General features: G+C 44.4%; 1 protein-coding gene across 3 annotated transcripts in view; it reads right to left on the bottom strand.

The window, feature by feature from the left end:
* GPATCH8 (G-patch domain containing 8) overlaps positions 1-22252 on the bottom strand; it is a 97690-nt gene that overhangs the window by 43546 nt on the left and 31892 nt on the right. For 2 of the 3 annotated variants that reach the window (XM_044999602.1, XM_044999603.1), the window contains exon 3: positions 16410-16482. The exons of the other annotated variant lie outside the window; for it this stretch is intronic. In XM_044999602.1, the coding sequence (XP_044855537.1) occupies positions 16410-16482 (73 nt within the window). The remainder of the gene's footprint in view (positions 1-16409; positions 16483-22252) is intronic. 3 annotated transcript variants of the gene reach the window in all.

Genomic DNA, 22252 nt, shown 5'->3' with positions numbered 1-22252 from the left:
TTGTAGATATACTATAAAACAGAAGATGACCACAATGAGTTCAGAGGATTTTTTGCTTTTATTGTTATTCTCATCACACTAATGAAAATGAAACAGGAGATATGTTTTTCAGGGGGTTCTAAATTGGATGTGCTTAAAAAGTACTAAAACTTGGAAACATGGTAAAACCTAAGACGCAAAGCTGTCTAAAGGTAGCTCTGAAAAGTTAAGCGTGCGTGATAATGGCATCATTAGGTTCTATGTTTACTGTGTCAATTAATTTGAATTTGCACAACCCACAAGTCAACAGTTATTCTGAACTACTCATTCCACAAACTCAACATGGGCTCTGAAAGTCAAACTGGCTGTCTCAGTCACGCATGAACACTAGCAGTGCTTATCCTGTGGTGGTTAGACCTCTAATTACTGTGCCATACAGCCGCTAAAAAAGAATTGGAAGGAGTAAAGGATTTTATTTTCATAGTTGAAGACTGATTTTATTTTTATTTTTTTTTACTCTAAAATGAAAATGTTGCCAGCACTTAGGACTCGTGTCTACAATACCTATATGACCACAAATGTGCTGCCAAGTGGAAAATTCCAATTCTCTCGTTTTGCCCATCAGTAAGGGACTAACAGGGGGTGGCACAGTCAATTCTTGTTGGAGGGCAACCCTTCAAAGATTCAACAACTTCTCCTACTGCCCAACCACAAGCAGTATTGTTGAGCTCAGAAGAACTCTTGGTGTGGTCATTGCAACACAAAGCAGATTAAAATAAAGGCAAGCCTTTTTTAATAAGGTGTATAGATGTGATCTAGCCCAGGCATGAGCTCTGGATATCCTGTCCACTCATGAAGCCCTGCAATGAAGAGCATAACCTGGGAAGCATACCACAGTAGGTATGCATATCTATTTGGATTGTATTGAGCATTCCTTTGCTTATACAGAGTATAAGATCTTCAGGGAAGCAGCAGGGTCTTCCTTTGTGTGTTGTACAACAGCAAGCACGGTGTTGGTGCTTGGCAAGTAGATAGAGCCAAGCAGTGGTTGTGTGGGTTTGAGACTACTTGGGGGGCAGTTCATCTGTGGCCAAAACCAGAAATGGCCATTTGCACAATTTTATTGTACTGTGAATAGTTCTGGCAGCATATTAGGTCCAAAACACAACAAAGTCTGATATTAGGTCAAGAGAAGATCATCTCTCTCCATTATGATGTACCCATGTCACTGAAAGAATAAATGGATCAATTTATTATATTGTGTTCAAAGGATCCACAAAACCATCATTAAGGGAAGGATCTTGTACATTATAAACAAGAGTGGCAACAGTTTTGCTCTCATAAGGAGGCTCAGACCTGATGCATAAAGTCAAATCTCCCTTTGGGCCCTGTCATAACTCATGTATTTTGACACAGTAATGGAGACAGCTATTGTAATGGAAATGTTTAAAGGTGTGTTTTCCAGTTTCTTTACTTCCTAATTTTAAACAGGACTCTATTGAAAGCATTTAGGCTGCAATGTCACGCACCTCGAAATCAGAATGTGTCAGAAGTTAGGCTGCCCATGCAACCTTCATTGTGCCGCTGGTGATATGGTGTTTGATATACAGTCCTTACTTACAATACTATTTTTATCTATAGGACGTCTGCCTCATTTAGTGCCCAGAAGAGACAGTGCTCTGGGAATAAGGCAGCAGTTCAGTATTTTTATCCTCATCATTCGTAACGCATGCATTATTTATTCTACAAATGCTAAATTCATTGCCTCATGGTCTGTTTCTAGGGAGCTCATCACTGTAGTATTTGAGGGCCTCACAAACTTTTTTCCCCCATTGTGAGATGACAGCATTTTTACCTCCATTTTATAGCTGGGCAAACTGAGACAGATACTTTCCTGACACCATTCAGTGAATCAGTGACAGAGCCAGGACTAGAATTCAGGACCTCCTGACTCTCATTTCCCCAGACCACGCTACTTTACTGCCAGAGGTGCTGAGCATCCACAGCTTCCATTGACTTCAGCTGCTTGAGTGCTCAGAACTTCTGCACATCAGTCCCCAGGTCTCAAAGATGGGTACCCAGAAAATGAGGTATACACAATTAGTGGCCATCTGCCAAAATTTGGTATTAGTGACTTGTTCAGTAGCATACCAGAAGATGGCCATTAGAGGCAGGGAGAGAACTGGGTTCTCCTGTGAAGCACTCACCTATCTTAACCACAAGATCATCCTTTCTTCTTGCAGTCCCCTGCCTTGCTCCCTACACACCTTTGAACTTCCCATGTTAATGAAGCAGGAATCCTTCAAGAAGCTTAAGTCAATACACAACTGTGATTCTTTCCTTTAGCACAGGGGTGGGCAAACTTTTTGGCCTAAGGGCCACACCTGGATATGGAAATTGTATGGCGGGCCATGAATGCTCACAAAATTGGGGTTGGGGTGCAGGAGAGGGTGAGCGCTGGGGGTGCAGGCTCTGGGGTGAGGCCAGAAATGAGGAGTTCAGGCTGTGGGAGGGGGCTCCAGCCTCGGGTGCGGGGTGAGGTCTCCGGCTGGACGTGCGGGCTCTGGGGTGGAGCTGGGGATGAGGGATTTGGTGTGTAGGAGGGTGCTCCAGGCTGGGACTGAGGGGTTCAGAGGGGTGAGAGGGGGATCAGAGCTGGGGCTAGGGCATGAGAGGGCTCGAGGTGCAGCCTCCAAGGCGGCACTTACCTCAAGCAGCTCCTGGAAGCAGCGGCATGTCTCCCCTTCAGCTCCTATAAGGAGGTGCGGCCAGGTGGCTCTGTGCACTGCTCCATCTGCAGGCACCCCCCCCCCCCCCCCGCAGCTCCCACTGGCCGGGAACTGCAACCAATGGGAGCTGCAGGGGCAGCACACAAAGCAACTTGGCCGCGCCCTCGCGTAGGAGCCAGAGAGGGGACATGCTGCTGTTTCCAGGAGCCCTGTGGAGCTAGGGCACATGCATGCAAAGCGGCCCTCGACCCCACACCCCAGCTGGAGTGCAGCAAGCCCCAGGCCCCGCTCCCCAGCGGGAGCTCAAGGGCCAGATTAAAATCAGCTGGCGGGCCGAACGGGGCCTGCAGGCCATAGTTTGCCCACCCCTGCCTTAGCACCATATATCTTGTGCTTTGAATGAGGAAAGGGTCCTGTACAAAAACCAGGCCTTGTCTATACACAGCTTTTGTACTGACTTAGTAGTGATCATGTAGATAAAAACTATCGTAATACATATGCACAAGAGGCAGAAGTGAGGTTGCATACACAATCTAAATCCTGACATTTTCTAACTTTCAAGTGTTTGACTTTGCAACTCAAATAACATTCTTTTAACAGTTGTGTGTGAGAGATTCACTAGGTTTTTATAAAAGGAAAAGCTAAAAGCACTAAGTGTTGCTGTAACACCTCCCCACCCCATGCAACATCAGTAAGATTTGAACCACAAACCTTCAGCACAGCTTAGGTTACAGGAATATTAGCTGGGCAGCAGGTAAAGGCACTTTATCCTGGGGAAAGGAGCTCATGGCCCCGTGTGGTGCATCCAAAGAGGAGGATTGGTTACGAGGCACATATGCTAGGTTCGGAAGGGTGGGCTATCCAAAAGAGCCCAGCATGGTGGCTCTTTCCCTCAATCCCCGAGAGGCTGTCTGCTCCTGGATTCCCAGTGCAGTGTGTGTTGCTGCTGCTGTGGAGGCAGGTGTGGCTGACCTTTCAGAATATTCACGTTCAGTGATTTTGACATGTCAAAATGTTGCTGACAACATAAGCAACTAAAAGAAAGTGAGGACTTCCCACAGCATCTCAGCTAAATGCCGTGAAACAGAAAAGGCATTTCTCTGGGCCAAGGACCTTCTCCCTTCTGCATGCAAAGGTGTTCATACTCCCTGCCCCCCTCCCTCCAAGGTCTCTATTTTATAACAAAGTATTAGGAAACCTAAATACTACTAGTTCCTTCTATAATTGAATAATAAACTGACTTAAGCAAAGAACCCCAAAGGCTGCCACTTTCCTCAATGCATCACCCATTGATTATAACCACCATATATTTCAGCCCCCTATGTAACTGATATGAGAATAGAGACATCACTAGGTGTAGCTATACCACCTTTAAATAAAACACTTGCATATTAAACCCATTTTCTGCTTTCTACAGTTACTTCCCACAGAATATCAAATCAAGTTCACGGTCTTGGTTCTTATTTTCAAGGTACTCGACAGTCTACATGAAGACTTCTGTTGATAATTTTGCTCCTCTGGCCCAATGGAACTCTCTACAAGAAGGGTAAAGCTCATCTTTGTGGGCGACAGTACTTTTGTGGGGGCTGATCCAAGACTGTGAAATGAACACCCCTCACAGGAACTAAGGACTATCCCAAACCACCTCCTTCTGCTCCCAGTGCATGACATTTCCTCAATGTTGCTTTTTCTAACGAATACACAGCAACATTTGAAAAGACATCCTACCAAAACAAGACACTACAGCGCACGTCTCCTCCAGAAGAGATGAGAGAACACACAAAACATGACAGATGTTATGTCACTTGTGCACTACTGGAAGGCACTCAGATACTATGGTGATGAGCACAGTATAAGAGACTATATGGAACAGAATGTAGCTAAATATTTCTATGGCAACAGTAAAAGAGCACAAAGGAGCTGCCTCAGCCTCACCAGACGATTTGAGAAGCCAACACTCCAGAGCCCCAGATTTTTACTGACAAAACTCCCTTCTTGACCAAAGAAGCAGAACCAAAATGATTTGATTCAGCAGAGAAATATTAACTTACACTAAAACAACCGTTACACTGACAAAGTTATCAGTGAGCTATTGGCTAGCGTAGCAAGATACTAAACTCTGATTCACATATCTCTGAGGCACCAGATTAATATTCTCTTGGACAAAATATATGAAAGTCATCAACTAGATCTGGTATCTACAATCCAGTGGGAGCAGTTTAAATCAACACTATTACAAGCTTCAGGTATGCCAACTGCCTTCATTTACACACAGTATTGCAGTTTGAGTAATTTCTAGTAAAGGGAAGTTTAACATGACTTCTTTAAGACATTAATTTCCGTGTTCTGCATAGAAAGGAGTTAAGAAAATGCACATGCCGCTAATAATACTTAAAATAAGTGAATCTACTACCGAAATGTTGAAGGATCATTATAATTACGACACTTTGCTCACAAAAGCAATTGGACAATGGCAAAGTTATTCAAGTGTGAACCTGAAGCAGGTACTCAAGGCAGAGTCAGTAAATACTCCTGTAGAATCATAATTTATATGACAAGAACAGATCACTTGAGCCATCCAGACTCATTACCTACATTTTCCACATTGCTCACAACATTTCAGCCAATATTCTACCCACTGGTTCTCAACCTCTTCCATTCCACAATCCCATATTACTAAAGAAAAATGTTTTGCAACACCTGAATTGAGTGTTCTCTCTCAAGCTGCTTTTGTGATCCTATAGAGCCTCTAACAGAACAGATTCTCAACTTCTGGGAGGTAGCACACTGTTCTAATCTCCTTCTCTTTGGGCTTGGCTACACTTACAAGTTGCAGCGCTGGGAGTTACAGCGCTGGTCATGCAGCTGTGGAAGGGCCAGCGCTGGAGTGTGGCCACACTGACAGCTACCAGCGCTGCAGTGTGGCCACACTTGCAGCACTTTCCAGCGCTGTATTGAGAGGTGCATTGTGGGCAGCTATCCCACAGAGCACCTCGTCCCGTTTTGGCGCCGTTTTGGCGCTGAGTATTGTGGGAAGGGGAAGGAAGTGTGCGGGTCATTCCGCTTCCTGTTTGCCAGCGCCCCGTGGTGCATCGCTTCACATCCCAGCATTCACTCTTTCCAGCAGCGTTTGGCGCCATTGTGAGTGTCTTTCTGTTACTCTCTGTGTGAATCGCGATTTCTGTGGCAAATGGAGCCCGATCTGCTGAGGACTCTGCTGATGAGTGTCACCAGCACAACACGTTTGGCAGTCCAGCTATTCCTTCAGCTCCAAAGTGACAGTGAGGATTCCGACGATGATATCAATATGGATTTGCCTGCCGCGTGTGACACTAAAGTGCTTGCGGCATTTACGGAAATGCTCAGCACCGTTGAACGCCGCTTTTGGGCTCGGGAAACAAGCACTGAGTGGTGGGATCACATCGTCATGGAAGTCTGGGATGACGAGCAGTGGCTGCAGAACTTTCGTATGAGAAAAGCCACTTTCATGGGACTGTGTGCTGAGCTCGCCCCCACTCTGCGGCGCAAGGACACAAGATTGAGAGCTGCCCTGACGGTGGAAAAGCGAGTGGCTATTGCAATCTGGAAGCTGGCAACTCCAGACAGCTACCGGTCGGTCGGGAACCAGTTTGGTGTGGGAAAGTCGACCGTGGGAATCGTTTTGATGCAAGTTTGCAAGGCAATTAATCGCATCCTGCTAAGAAAGACCGTGACTCTGGGGAGCGTGCAGGACATTGTGGATGGCTTTGCACACATGGGTTTCCCTAACTGTGGAGGGGCGATAGATGGGACGCATATTCCTATTCTGGCCCCCCCCCACCTGGCATCAGAGTACGTTAATCGGAAGGGGTATTTCTCTATGGTTCTCCAGGCGCTTGTGGATCACCGCGGGCGTTTCATTGACATTTACACAGGCTGGCCTGGAAAGGTGCATGATGCACGCATCTTTCGGAACAGTGGCCTGTTCAGGAAGATGCAGGCAGGGACTTTTTTCCCAGACAGGAAGATCACAGTAGGGGATGTCGAAATGCCCACTGTGATCCTTGGAGACCCCGTACCCGTTTACTGCCTTGGCTCATGAAACCCTATACAGGGAAGCTTGACAGGAGCAAGGACCGGTTCAACTACAGGCTGAGCCGGTGCAGAATGACTGTGGAGTGTGCTTTTGGGCGTTTAAAAGCCCGCTGGCGTTGCTTGTATGGGAAGCTAGACTTGGGGGAAAGCAGCATCCCCGCGGTTATATGCGCTTGCTGTACCCTCCATAATATTTGTGAAGGGAAGGGTGAAACATTCAGTGAGGCATGGACCACCGAGGTTCAAGTCCTGGAGGCTGAATATGCACAGCCAGAGAGCAGGGCTAATAGAGAGGCCCAGCACAGGGCTACAAGGATTAGGGATGCCTTGAGGGAAGAATTTGAGGCTGAAAGCCAACAATAATGTTTGCTGCCTTGCATGGGAGTGAATTGCACTGCTTACACTGTTATTCTATTATCCATAATAATAATATGATTTGTAGTGCCTCTTTCTTTACTGGGCTAAGGTATCTTTCACTATCTGCTATAATAAAGACTGTTTTCAAAGCCAAGAATTGTTTTATTGAAAAGAAAAAAACTTCCTTGACAGACAGACAGACACACAACATTTCATGAACACAAGAGGGCAGGGTGTGGGTTGGTGAACTGTACAGTCACAAGTTTGCATATGCCCTGTCTGGATTGCTGTTTAATGAATCCTGCACTTCAGGGTTCATATACTGCATGGTGATGGGGGTTGAATGCAGAGGGTAAGGGTGGTGGTAGGTATCAGGGCTGGTTGGGGAACATACAGGTGTTGGAGGCAGCTGGTGGTGGTAAGAACCTGGATGCTGGGGAAAGGTGGTTTGAGCTGACATTGGGGCACAAGGCACAAAGGACGGGGCGGGTGGGGAGTAGCACGGTAGTGCTCTGCTTGCATGGCAACGAGTGACTCTATAGACTCCGCTTGGCGCTCCAGGATGCTTAGCAGCCGCTCCGTGGTTTTCCTCTTGGCCACTGCATTTCTCTTGCGTGTCCTGCTTTCTTTCTCTCGCCAATCCTTCAAGTCCTTACTCTCTCGAGCAGACTGATTAAGAACAGTTTTCAGCATGTCTTCTTTGCTCTTTCGGGGATTTTTTCTCAAATTTTGAAGCCTCTGTGATGTTGAACATCTGGGCAGTCCAGTAGTCAAGGTCACTGTAGAAACAGAAATGACAACATTTAACACGGGCAGCATTGTATCCACTATCTCCAGACATGAATTGTTACACTGAGGGAGTGAGTTCTTATTTAAGCATTCTTTTACCCACACGCATAACACTACAGAAGCCACGACATGGTGAGTGAGCAGTGCTTATATGGGGAGAAGTGGGGCTTGGGTGTAAGAGGGGAGCTGGTTGCTTCGGGTAATCTGGAGTGCTAGAGGGGTTGAGTGAAATGCAGATGCAGGGGTGATCTTATCTCCCTATCTCTTCACTAAAGAGTCTCCCAACATTTTTCACAGGACTTAATCCTGGAAGATGTTTCCCTACTGCGAGTCACTAGGGAACAGCGGGGGGCTCTTTTAGAGCAATGTGGATTCCGCCCGGGACCCTATGCGGCTTGCCTGTGTTCAGAAATGGTCCCCCCACCACTGGCAGAAGAGTGGCGCGGACGCGTCACCGTCACTGGGACAAGGGACACAGTGGCTCTGCCTATAAACCTGCGCAGGCATATTGCCCACGCTCTGGATGAAGCTTTTGCTGAGATAACTGAGGCAGATTACCGCGACGTGATAGACCACATCAACGGGCTATTCCACATCTAGAGGCTGGCATGCATGCATCCATAACCCCCCCTCCTCTCCAGAAACATTTCACCCAGAAAATAAAAGCCGCTTACCGGTAACACGCTCCTCTGCTTGTCCTTCTGCAACTGCTCCTCCTGGCTTGAGAAGAGCTCCTGGCTGCATGCCTCCAGGGAATCTGCGGTTTCTTCCCCCATGCCAGGAGCTTCACTCGCGGTTTCCTCCCCCACCCACGCCTCCGCCTCCGCCGCCTCCTCCGCCTCCTCCTCCTGTCCCCCAGCCTGCTCAGAAGTGTCCATCGTTATCCTGGGATTGGCAGTGGGGTCACCCCCAAGTATCTCATCCATCTCCCTGTAAAAACGGCAGGTCGTGGGAGCAGCTCCGGATCGTCGATTCCCCTCTCGGGCTTTGTAATAGGCACTCCGCAGCTCTTTAATTTTCACCCTGCATTGTACTGCGTCCCGATCATGGCCCCGATCCAGCATGGCCCTTGATATCTGCTCAAAGATATCGTAATTCCTACGGCCGGAGCGCAGCTGTGCCTGAAGAGATGCCTCACCCCAAACACTGATGAGGTCCTGCAATTCACCAGTGCTCCATGCTGGGGCTCGTTTGCCGCGTGGAGGCATGGTCACCTGTAACTGATTAAAACTGATTGCACTCCACACCTGGCTGCAGCAAACAGGAAGGAGATTTTTAAATTTCCCGGGGCATTTACAGGGCGGGTCACCTGAGCCAAGAGCAGTAGAGTGCAAACTGATGTGCAGAGTGGCTGAACAGGAATTCTGGGATACCTCCTTATTCCCTGGAGGACAGGTAAAGCGCTGGTGAGTGTCCACACCTGCTGGGCAGCGCTGGATCACCAGCGCTGCACTCCTTATACCCCTGCCGGGATGGGTTTTCAGCCAGCGCTGCAACCAGGGAGTTGCAGCGCTGGTTGTGCCCTGCAAGTGTGGACGGGGTGTTGTTGCAGCGCTGGAAAGCCTCCACCAGCGCTGCAACTTGTAAGTGTAGCCAAGCCCTCTGTTTATGGTTAGTCAGCTTCACACCACTGAGAAAACCTGTTCTTCCTCCTCCAGATTCAGCTTAGCCTCCTCACAGTCCTCTTCCGGATCACTTGCATTCCTTTTCTGGTCCATTCAGAATCCTCAATCTGTGCTTAGTCCTCTCCTATTCAATCTCACTTAGCAGGTTTCCAATGTCTCGAAATGAAAGTTAGTGGGAGCCCCTCCCACATACCTATTCTGTATCTTTATGGAGAGTTGTTCCTATACTGAGTTTACTGACTAGGTATCTATTGGTCCCAGGTGCTGAGTTTTATTTTTCCTGGTGGGTGCTCCACCCCCACTCCACCTAGAGACCCCACCCTCATTCCGCCTCTTCCCACCCCCAAGGCTCTCTGCCCTCCCACCAGCAGCTGATCAGCAGCCCCTGCCAAACTGCTGCGGCTGGTGGGTGCTGGGCACCCCCCTTTTTTTTCCTGTGGGGCTTGAGCCCCAGAGCACCCACGGAGTCAGCACCTATGCTATTGGTGATCTAACTTTTTCAACTAGCCCAAGCCCCTGAATCATCTCTTACACATACACACACACTCCCCCCACTCTCCTCTCCCAGAAAAAAGGAGAAATGGTTTGCAATTGCCATGATGTTGCTCCTGACAAAACCACCCTTATACAATCTCTGGAGCAAAATACCTCCCCAAGCCACTCTTTACTGTCAGTGCTGAAGGTGTTGCTAGGCAACTGAGGAGCTTTATTCTGTGTTTTTTTGTTTTTTTTAATGTTTGTTGGCTATTGGTTTGGCTAACATGCCTGTACTGTGTATAATAATGAAACCTGTTTACCAAAAATGTGTCAACATGAGAGAGATATAGGGCTGAGGGGACAAATGCCCCTGCTGAATTTGTGTATGTATGCTTTGAACCAAATATTAAACAGTCAGCTTCATAATGGTAGTAGGGTCACAGGTGGCAGCCCTTATCAGAGCAGATATTTGATATATCCAAGTATGTTCTTCAATTTTAAAACTACTATTTTAAATACATAAGTTAAGAGAAGCTATATTTTAACCCTATGAAAGTCCTTTTAGGACAGTGGTCTTCGAACACTAAGCATGAGAATTATCACTTAATTATCACTTAACTGCACTATCTGCTCAAGAAACTCCCTGAAAAAGCACAGGAACAGATCTGTACAGACACATGCCTTGAACCCCGACCAGGAGTATTCTATTTGCTACCCAAGATCCATAAACCTGGAAATCCTGGCTGCCCCATCATCTTAGGGCTTGGCTACACTTGAGAGTTGCAGCACTGGTGGAGGCTTTCCAGCACTGCAATTAGTAACCGTCCACACCTGCAAGGCACATCCAGCGCTGCAACTCCCTGGCTGCAGCACTGGCTGAACACCTGGTCTGCTTGGGGTGTAGCGAGTGCAGCGCTGGTGATCCAGCGCTGCTCATCAAGTGTGGACACACACCAGCACTGTTATTGGCCTCCAAGGTATTAGCAGATATCCCAGAATGCTTTTAACTAAATTACTCTTTGTTTTGTTATGCAGCCTCTCTTTGTTTTGTTGTGAACTTGGAGCTCCGGGAGCTGCTTATCAAACACCTCCTGTTTGCTGTGATCAATCCGTACCTGACTGTGAACAATCAAATGAGATAACCCCTGTGAATGAGGCAGGCAGGGAGTGAGTGTTTGCTTGACAGAAACAGCGGGGGCAGAAGGGAGAAAGGGAGTCCGTTGGATGCAGGCTGTTTGCAGTTAAGAGTTAAGGGTAAGGGATCGGGAACATTTTCTGATTTTGCAAGACAGGAAGCTAACACAGTGTTGGCTCCAAAAATCCACTCTCTCTCTCTCCCCCCGCTCCTTGTCACACTATGCCCCACCCCACCCCCCTCTTTTGAAAAGCACGTTGCTGCCACTTGAACACTGGGATAGCTGCCCATAATGCATCACTCCCAACAGCGCTGCAAATGTGGCCACACACCAGCGCTGGTAGCTGTGAGTGTGGCCACACACCAGCGCTGTTCCTACACAGCTGGATGACCAGCGCTGTAAACTCCCAGCGCTGCAACTCTCAAGTGTAGCCAAGCCCTCAGGCATTGGCACCCTAACAGCAGGGCTATCTGGCTTTGTGGACTCTCTCCTCAGGCCCTACGCTACCAGCACTCCCAGCTATCTTTGAGACACCACTGACTTCCTGAGGAAACTACAATCCATCGGTGATCTCCCGGAAAACACCATCCTGGCCACTATGGATGTGGAAGCCCTCTACACCAACATTCCACACAAAGATGGACTACAAGCCGTCAGGAATAGTATCCCCAATAATGTCACGGCTAACCTGGTGGCTGAACTTTGTGACTTTGTCCTCACCCACAACTATATCACATTTGGAGACAATATATACCTTCAAGTCAGCGGCACTGCTATGGGCACCTGCATGGCCCCACAATATGCCAACATTTTCATGGCTGACTTAGAATAACGCTTCCTTAGCTCTTGTCCCCTTATGCCCCTACTCTACTTGCGCTACATTGATGACATCATCATCATCTGGACCCACGGAAAAGAAGCCCTTGAAGAATTCCACCATGATTTCAACAATTTCCATCCCACAATCAAACTCAGCCTGGACCAATCCACACAAGCAGTCCACTTCCTGGACTCTAGTGTGCTCATAAACAATAGTAACAACCATCACCCTACACCGAAAACCTACTGACCGCTATACTTACCTACATGCCTTCAGCTTTCATCCAGGACATACCACTCGATTCATTGTCTACAGCCAAGCTCTAAGATACAATCGCATTTGCTCCAACCCCTCAGACAAACACCTACAAGATCTCTATCAAGCATTCTTACAATTACAGTACCCACCTGGTGAAGTGAAAAAAAGATTGACAGAGACAGAAGAGTACCCAGAAGTCACCTACTACAGGACAGGCCCAACAAAGAAAGTAACACAGCCCCCAACTAAAACCCCTCCAGCGCATCATCAAAGATTTACAACCTATCCTGAAAGACGATCCCTCGCTCTCTCAGATCTTGGGAGACAGACCAGCCCTCGCTTACAGACAGCCCCCTAACCTGAAGCAAATACTCACCAGCAACCACACACCACAAAACAAAAACACTAATCCAGGAACCTATCCTTGCAACAAAGCCCGATGCCAACTCTGTCCACATATCTATTCAAGTGACACCATCACTGGACCTAATCACATCAGCCACGCCATCAGAGGCTCATTCACCTGCACATCTACCAATGTGATATATGCCATGTGCCAGCAATGCCCCTCTGCCATGTACATTGGCCAAACCGGACAGTCTCTCCGCAAAAGAATAAATGGACACAAATCTGACATCAGGAATCATAACACTCAAAAACCAGTAGGAGAACACTTCAACCTCTCTGGCCACTCAGTAACAGACCTGAAGGTGGCAATTTTGGAACAGATAGACTTCAAAAACAGACTCCAATGAGTAACCGCTGAGCTTGAATTGATTTGCAAATTAGATACCATTAACTGTGGCTTGAATAGAGACTGGGAATGGCTGAGTTATATGGAAAAAGATTCAAGTAGTGTAATAACTATCCTTATACCTCGTCAACTATCTGTAATTGACCATCTTGATCATCACTACAAAAGTTTTTTTCCTGCTGATAACAGGTCATCTTAATTAATTAGCCTCTTGGAGCTGGTGTGTGTGTGTGTTCTTATATCTTCCATTCTATGCATCCGATGAAGTGGGCTGTAGCCCACAAAAGCTTATGCTCACATAAATTTGTTAGTCTCTAAGGTGCCACAAGTACTCCTGTTCTTATCACTTAATAGATCAGCATTACAAAAACAGTTACCAAGGCGCCGATATCTTGTAACAGTCATATAACAACTCCACTATGCACAGCATTATCCTGTTTTAGGAACTTTGTGAAGAATGAGCTACCATATGGAAGAATCAGTACTACAACAGCTATAGTTAATTCCACCACTGTGTGAATTTGGAAACTCCCAGCTGTTATCCAGGCAGGGAAGATGGAGAATTATGCTGGTTTTGAACCATGTTACAAAGACAGAGACAGCCAACATACCTCAGAGACACAGCTGTATCGAGGCACAGAAAACTGTTCTTAAAGGAACTCCGGAGGAAGGGGTGGGTGAAAATGTTCTCACTCCATTTGAGGAGGTATACCATTTAATGATTGTCATGGATATTGTGACATATACCTATTCCCTACTCTGTTAACTGGAAGACAGGGGAAGCCCTTGCTCAGATGCCTAGAATCAGACTTTTAAAAACTACATAAAAATGAAAAAGCATGTTGAAAAGTATCAACTTTGTAACCTGCATAAGTTAATCATGTGACTAGATGCACAAAGTCATGCCAGCTGATAACACATGATTGGTTCTCATGTGTTGCTTAGACAATGTAGAGACCACTAAAGGTATTATGCACTTTCACAATGTGCTGTCCTGAGCCAAACCTAATGTGTTACAGGGTAGGATGCCTGTGAGAGACAGGTGTCTGTTGACACAATCCAGCCATTGTGTTTTAGATCTTCCGGTAAGTATTTTTCATCCTGATTTAAGTGGTTCAAAGTCTAATCTGATTCTTGCAGGGAGGTTGGTAGGCTTTCAGAGCAGATGACCATGCCATTTTAGAGAGCAGGACTTGGCAGTATAAGCAAAATAAATATTCAAAAACCTTTTAAAGGGTTGCACCCTTGTAAAAATGGCATGCTGCAGCCAAGGACAGGTGTTAATCTGCACCCATAACTGCTGATGGTAAGGGACCGTTAAAAAGTGGATCTCCTTCGACTACTTTAGCTAAATCTGATGATGGCCATAGAATGTTTTTAGAATGTTTAGTTCCATTTACTAAATGTTTCAGCTGTTTTAATTCTGCACTAAGCAAATAGTCAGCATGGATAAAGTAACCAAAGCTCTGTGTTTCTTATTCCTAACATGCTTGGAAATCTGCTTTGCTCATTTTTATCTGTTTTCCTAGCGATTCTCTTCCATCTTCAGTGCATTATCGAAGTGGTTTTACTTCTCAAGCTTACAAAGCAAGCGTGAAGGCCCTGCTACTACTTTTCCTGGATGTAGCTACTTGAATTTTATATCATTCAAAAATTAAATAAAAACAAAGAAAAAAGACAACTTGCCAGTGGGATTAAAAAATACTCAAAATGAACAGTGTCAGTGCCATGGCTATTCTGTACAAGTTCTCTTGTTAGCTATAGCCAGGAGGGAGGGACCTTGAAACATCATCATACATCGATCAAGCAATACTGGAACAAAGAAGTTCTCCTCTCCCTGAGCTCCAGTTTATGTTATCTATAGAGAACAATTCTTTGCACTTCAATAGCACCTTTCAGCCACAACATTCAATATGCTCAGAAAAGAATGCATTAAAACTGACTCAGACTGGGTTGGATGGTTTTTCCCCTTCACCTTAATTACAAAAGAAGAGGGAGATGTGAGAATATCCCCATGACAATTTCCCTGCAACTCTAAATCAGTTTCAATCCCCACCTGAGATCCAAATACCCATCAGCAGAAGGCAGGGAGAAGATTCAAAAGGCTCACGAACTACGATGCGCATATAAAGTTAAGATGCTTGTGTGAACCTATGGAGGTCCCCGGCCTCACTCCTAAGCATCTGCTTTTAAACTCAATGGCAACGAGCGGTGTATCTAGCTTCCTCTCTGATCTCTGGTACCTCTATATTTATTTGAGAGACACTTGGGCATAACAGGAACAGATCTGATCAAAACTTCCCTGTGTGCGGTAAACTCCATTCCAATACAGAAGCCCTTGCAAGGTATGTCAATTACAACAGGTTCCTGAACTGGGGCTACAACACTAGTACAAGAGAACTGTATAAATACCATGCATTAACAAAGAAAATGGAGTTTAAACTGCCACCGTGTTAGAGAAAATGAAAAGTGTTTTGATCATTAGATGCAGCCTTGTTTATGTACACACACTGGAGAAGTTAGAGCGCCTTTCATTTCTACAGGCTTTTAGTATACATTTTCACAGTTCAAAAGGACTTAATGCCTCTCCAATAGCCTTCTGCAGCAGAGAACACTTCTCTCTATGGGGTCATTGCAAGGATACATGTCCCAAATTGCAAATTCCCAGATCTTTACCAAATAAATAAGGACCACTGCAAAGCAGACAAAGGAGCCAGAGCCAATTTTCTCCCTCAATTAAACTGGTGCAACCTACCACGCTGATTTGAGTCAGGCTTCTCTAGTATAATTGGTGGAAGAATGTGGACTAGGCATAGCAAGAGAACGTAAGCAGCTTATTGGTACCAACTAGCACCAAAAATGTCTCAAATAGACATGTTATACCCATAGTAACTATATTGCTAGAGTTATGGAAATTAGTAAAGTTCTTCAACGAAATAAGCCTGTCCCATCCATACAAAACCTCTGCCACCACTTCAGTCATCAGTGGGCCCTTTTACTCGCCTTCTAATGGCTTCTGACGCCATCAAATGTTCACACAAGTCAGTACATCTATTTTTTATTTGCAAGTTCCCCTTAACACCAAACATTTGCATGTTCCAGCCCGATAAATATCAATGTAATTTTATAAGCTGCGCAAACTACCTGTTACTAGATATGCAATTAATTCCTCTCCCTCCAAAAACAACAGACAAGGTGATTCACAAACCTACATCACACACACCTCTATATTTAAGGGAGGCAACAGCTTCCACTGGCAATTTGCTGAACATGAAAATTAACCAGTGCATTTGTGTGGATACATTGGCATTTGGGGGAAATCTAAGCTAGAAAAACAGCAGAAACAATTAACAATTAAAAAAATGAATCTGGCGTTGAATCTGTTTCTCAAATACAAACTTTTGAACTTACCCTGAAGTGATTTTCCCAATCCCTGGCCCAGCTTCCACCCATGTTTCTGGAGTAAGCGATGTCCAATATTATCCTGACAGACAGAACAGAGAAAACAAACCAAAAATATTCCAATAATATATTCTTCCCTTCCCACTGACATTTAAACATGAGATGAGCAAGAGATTTTCTACATATGTGCATGCAAAAAAAATGCTACTGAAAAGGCAATATATGCCCAATAAAAGGGAAGACAAATGTCAAAAAATTGCTGGCCAGAATTTTCAAGGGGGATAGGGTATCGGGGTGGGTCACTTTCTGATGGTGTTCTGGGCAACTTTTGTGCATAACATTTAAAATAAAAAAAGCAATATGGGAGAAAATAAAGTGTACCAATAAAAAAATTGACACTAAAAAGCATTTAAAAAGCATAAAATCAAGTTATTTATACAATCATATCCATCACCTAGACAGCACCACTTTTAGATTGTTTTTGTAAAGAAAATCTACATCGTGTTTAGTCATTTTGTTTTTGTGTCAGGCTTTTATAATACTGAGTAAGTTGTAAGTGCAAGACTGCCCCACCACTAGAAACCAAAACACAATCATAGCAAAATCCAGGCTAGACTTGATTGGGTTTTTATATATATGTATATATATAAACTAGCATGCAGCCAATATTAAACTGAAAAAAGTGAGGTTAGTGAAACAAAACAAAAAAACCAAATCAAATAAAATGAGCTCAAGCACAGACTGGGTGATGCATTTCACATGTACTCTAACAAAAATACTAAGATGTTAGAATGAAACAGGCCTAGCAATAAGTTAACAGCAAGGAACCATTAGTGCATGTAAGGGAAACAATAAGCATAATGTCTCATCTTCCTAAGGAAAAAGAGCTAGTTCATGATAAAATAAGTTGAAAGGTATTGGTGCAGCAATAAATGTCAGCTTTTGACTTGAACTAAAGAAAAAGGGTTCATTACATTTTACAAAAGAATCCTTCACAGAAAACAAAATACAAGGATGAACATAAGAATAGCTATATTGGGTCAAACCAATGGTCCGTCTAGCCTAGCAATCTGTCTCTGACAATGGCCAGTGGCAGACAGTTCAGAGGGAATGAACAAAACCGGCAATTTATTGAGTGATCCATCCCCCATCATCAAGGGCAGCTTCTGGAAATCAGAGATTTAGAGACACCCAAGAGCAAAGGGCTGAGTCGGTGACTATCTTGGCTAAGAGCCTACATTAACTTATCTAATTCTTTTTTGAACTCATTTATACCTTTGACCTTCACAACATCCCCTGGCAGAGAGTTCCACAGGTTGACTGTGCATTGTGTGAAGAAGTACTTATTGGGTGACCCCTGCTTCATGTGTGATGTGAAGGGGTAAATATTACTTTCTGCACACTATTCATGATGTTATAAAACCTTAGTCATCTCTGCTAACTGAGCAGTCCCAGTCTTGAAATCTCTCCTCAAATGGAAGCTGTGCCATAGCCCTAATCATTCCATTGCCTTTCTCTGAACTTTTTCCAATTTTAATATCTGTTTTGAGATGGGGTGACCAGAACTGCATGCAGTATTCAAGGTGTGGGTGCACCAAAGGTTTACATAGTGGCATTATGATATTTTTTCTTCTATCTATCCCTTTCCTAACAGTTTCTAACATGTTAGCTTTTTTGATTGTCGCAGCACATTGAACAGATGCTTTTAGAGCACCATCCACGATGACTCCAAGATCTCTTTCTTGAGTGGTAACATCTAATTTAGACCCCACTGTTTTGTATGTACAGTTGGGATTATGTTTTCCAATGTGCAACACTTTGCATTTATCAACATTGAATTTCACCTGCCATTTTCTTGCCCAGTCATCCAGTTTAGTGAGATCTCTCCGTAATTCTTTGCAGTCAGCTTTGGACTTAACTACAGTAAAAGCTTTGTTATCCGGCATGTTGGAGAATGGGGGGGTGCTGGTAAATCAAAAATTCTGGTTAACTAAGAGCGAGGAAGTTTGGGTGCGGGAGGGGGGTCAGGGCAGGGGGTTGGGGCGTGGAAGAGGTTTCAGGGTGCCAGATCTGGGTGGTGCTCACCTTTAGCGGCTCCCCGGAAGCAGCGACATGTCCCTGCTGCTCCTAGGCAGAGGTGCATCCAGGTGGTTCTGCGCGCTGCCTCCACCCACAGGTACCACCCCTGAAGTTTCCATTAGCCAAACTTCCTGGCCAATGGGAGCTGCTGAGCCAGCGCTCGAGGCAGGGACAGCACACTGAGCCCCAAGGCCTTTCCTCCGCTTAGGAGCAGCAGGGACACGTTGCCGCTTCCAGAGAGCCATGCAGAGTCAGGTAGGGATCCTGCCAGCCCCATTCCAACCGGACCCTACTGAAGATCAGAAATGCCAATTTATAGAGCTTTCTGGTCGGTAAAGTGCTAGATAACACAGCTTTTACCAAATATTAAGTAATTTTGTGTTGTCTACAAACTTCGTCACCTGTTTACCCCTTTTTCCAGATTATCTATGAATAAACTGAACACTGGTCCTAGTACAGATCCTTGGGGGACCCTAGTGATCTCTCATTTCTACCCTTTGTTTTCTATCTTTTAACCAGTTACTGATCCATGAGAGGACCTTCCCTCTTATCCCATGACTGCTTACTTTCATAGAATATAAGGGTTGGAAGGGACCTCAGGAGGTTCTAGTCCAACCCCCTGCTCAAAGCAGGACCAATTCCCGACTAAATCATCCCAGCCAGGGCTTTGTCAAGCCTGACCTTAAAAACCTCTAAGGAAAGAGATTCCACCACCTCCCTAGGTAACCCATTCCAGTGCTTCACCACTTTCCGAGTGAAATTTTTTTCCCTAATATCCAACCTAAGGCTTAAGAGCCTTCAGTGAGCAGCGCTGTCAAAGGCTTTCTGAAAGTCCAACTACACTATAGCTACTGGATCACCCTTGTCCACATGACTGTTGTCACCCTCAAAGAATTCTAATAGATTGATGAGGCACGATTTCCCTTTACAAAAGCCATGTTGACTCTTCCTCAGTATATCATGTTCATCTGATAATTCTGTTTACTATAATTTCAATCATCAATTTGCCTGGTACTGAAGTTAGACTGACCTGTAATTTCCAGGACTGCCTAAAGAGCCTTTTTTCAAAAGTGTCTTTAAACTCAATATACAGTTTGCAGTCAAATTCTTCTAATTATGCAACCCATTACAACTCATGATATTACAGAATATCCTGAACTGTAACGAGTTATCTGGTTGTGACAATGAATGATGCATTGTATCCAAAAGTCAACTAATAAAAATGCTACGATTTTAGTTTAATTCAGTAATGAAGTACTGAACAAAAATCCCAAGTCAGAACAGCAGTGTTTTACACACTCATTCCTCATTGGTGTAAATGACTGAAAAATGTGACCACCACTGGTGCATCAGACCTAAAGAGCACAAGAGTTTGAGATTTGCAGTGTGCCTGGATGTGTTTCTCTCCCCTCCTCCCCCCCCCCAAAAAAACAACCATTCTAGTGACTAGAAACCTTTTTCTTCTGCTCTGCAGGTAAAACAAAACATTTTAGTCTCACTTTTTCAAGACCAGAGTGTACAACAATGTCCTTCCCATACTATGGGATCTCTCTATGAAGCATTAGTTAGTTCTACATTGAAAAACAATGAGGAGGAGTAAGGATATGCCAAGATATAAATGTTTAAATCAATATAAGTGAAAGAAAAACGAACAAATACAGTTTCCAACCATGAATACCATGGAAGAGCGTCTTAGACTTTAAGTTTTACAAGAACTTACCTGTGAGTGTAACCGCTGCAGATCATTTATGCCACAGTGACAACAATTGCATGTTCCTCTTGTAAAATGGGGCCACAGATCACCACTTATTTTGTGGCTATTACACTGTAATTGTTCCTTCTACATTAACATATTAACTGTACCTGACAAAGGATTATGGGAATCAAATTTAAAAAGCTGATGCTGACAAAAATGGCTGCATTTTTAAAAAAAGGACAAGAACTACCGTACAATCTTTTGTTAAGCGGAGATGAGACATTGTGCTGACTGTGTTGTGTCATGAATGCACTAAAATAAACAGACAGATGAAGCAGTAGGCTATTTCCAAAAGCAGTGCAAGTGGAGTGAAAGCATTTCCATACGAACCTGGCTTTAAAAACTGGGCTGTCAAAAGAACAGTTAAATGTAACACAAAGTAAGAAACTGTCCAATCACTAATGGTCGTTTTTCTTTTGCTGTGTTTTCAATTCACTGCTTGCAAGTAATGTATTTATTAAAGAGGAGTGAAAGCATAAAATAAATTTAACGAGTCAAGACCAGCAGGGAGATTCAAGAGTGGTGTTGTGACTGACACAGTGAAGGGGTAAACAAATGTTAAGGGGGAAAAAAAAGAAAAATTCAGAAGAGTTATACACATTAGCACTTTTACAAAGCCACTCAAGAGGATGATCATGTTTTTCAACTTGCAACAAACCATCTTACTGCATCTCAGTTCCCAGGAAAAAGATGGCATTTTCTCCCAATGGCACTGAATGTATAGATAGCTTCTGATGTAAAATTAGTTACACACAATTTTTGGCATTGACTAAGCAGTGAAACGGCTGGTTAGTTAAAAACAGGCAGCTGAAATGGTATATTTTCTGTTGCTATTGTGAAGATAACTTTCCGAAGAGTCAGGTATTAAATTCCAGTGAGGCCTACACTCTGAAGAGATTAATGATGATCCCCTCCCATTTTCCAACTGTCCCTTCATTCCACATCATTGTGACAGACCTCTGGCTAAGGAAGATTGGCACAAACTCTCTTCGCAGTTTAAATGCTGCCCTTAAAATCAGAGGTTGAATTGCTTGGGTCACAAATGGGAACTGAGCTAATGTAGCTTTGCAGTGCTATTAGCTCCTATTGGCCTTTCGAGTGAGACATTAATCAAATGAGAATCTCTCACTCAGCAGCACAAAGCATTGCAGCTAGGCTGCTGGCTTGTGATCTTTTTCTGGAATAATATTTTCATTTTGTTCATCTCTAGAGGAAAATCCCTTTTACTTACAGAGGTCTTCCTCTTGGTGTCAAGAACTGATGCTCCCTTTGAATAAATCAACCCCATTTTGTAGTAGTTCTCCTTTCTGTACTTTTCTACGCATGTGTGCCAGTTTCCAAACATGCCATTGGCCAGTCTAAGGAAACAACTCCTTCCTCAGAGTATAGGCAGGTGAGTTATAAAAGTAGTATCTGCCTATACTCTGAGGAAGGAGTTGTTTCCTTAGACTGGCCAATGGCATGCTTGGGAACTATGCTACATGGAGCTCTGAAGTGAGAGTCACATTAAAAGTTGTCAAGTCAGCCAAGTGAACAAAATCACTCAATATGCTTTTGACTAAAATGATACAGTAAAACTCACAGGCAATCAAGAGAGTTTATCAGGACTAGCCAGCTACGTATGCAAGAGCCATGCTATTTGTCCTCTTAACCGATGATGTGGTGTCACATTACTGTAACAGATTAGTGAATGGTTAACAGTATCTTTTAATGTGTTTTACTGCTAAGGTATTTTAACATTACTTTGACACTTATACAGCACATTTCATCCCAAGATCAGAAAGCTCTAACAAAAGAGAGATCATTCACATTTTTCAGATAGGGAACTCTGGGACACAGATTAAGCATAACATTTTCAAATTGGCTTAAATGATTTAGAAGTCTAAATCTCACTGAAAGTCAATGGGACTTGTCACTTGGCTAAGTCACTTTTTGAAAATTTTATCTCAAGTGACGTGTCCAAGAGCACAACTAGTCCGTGAGAGCCCACAGAACAGAACCCAGGCTTCCCAACGCA

The sequence above is a fragment of the Mauremys mutica genome, chromosome 25 (assembly GCF_020497125.1).
Source record: "Mauremys mutica isolate MM-2020 ecotype Southern chromosome 25, ASM2049712v1, whole genome shotgun sequence".
In the NCBI taxonomy this organism is placed as follows: Eukaryota; Metazoa; Chordata; order Testudines; family Geoemydidae; genus Mauremys; species Mauremys mutica.
Note: the sequence above shows the minus strand (reverse complement) of the source record. Positions and strands in the feature narration are given on the sequence as shown.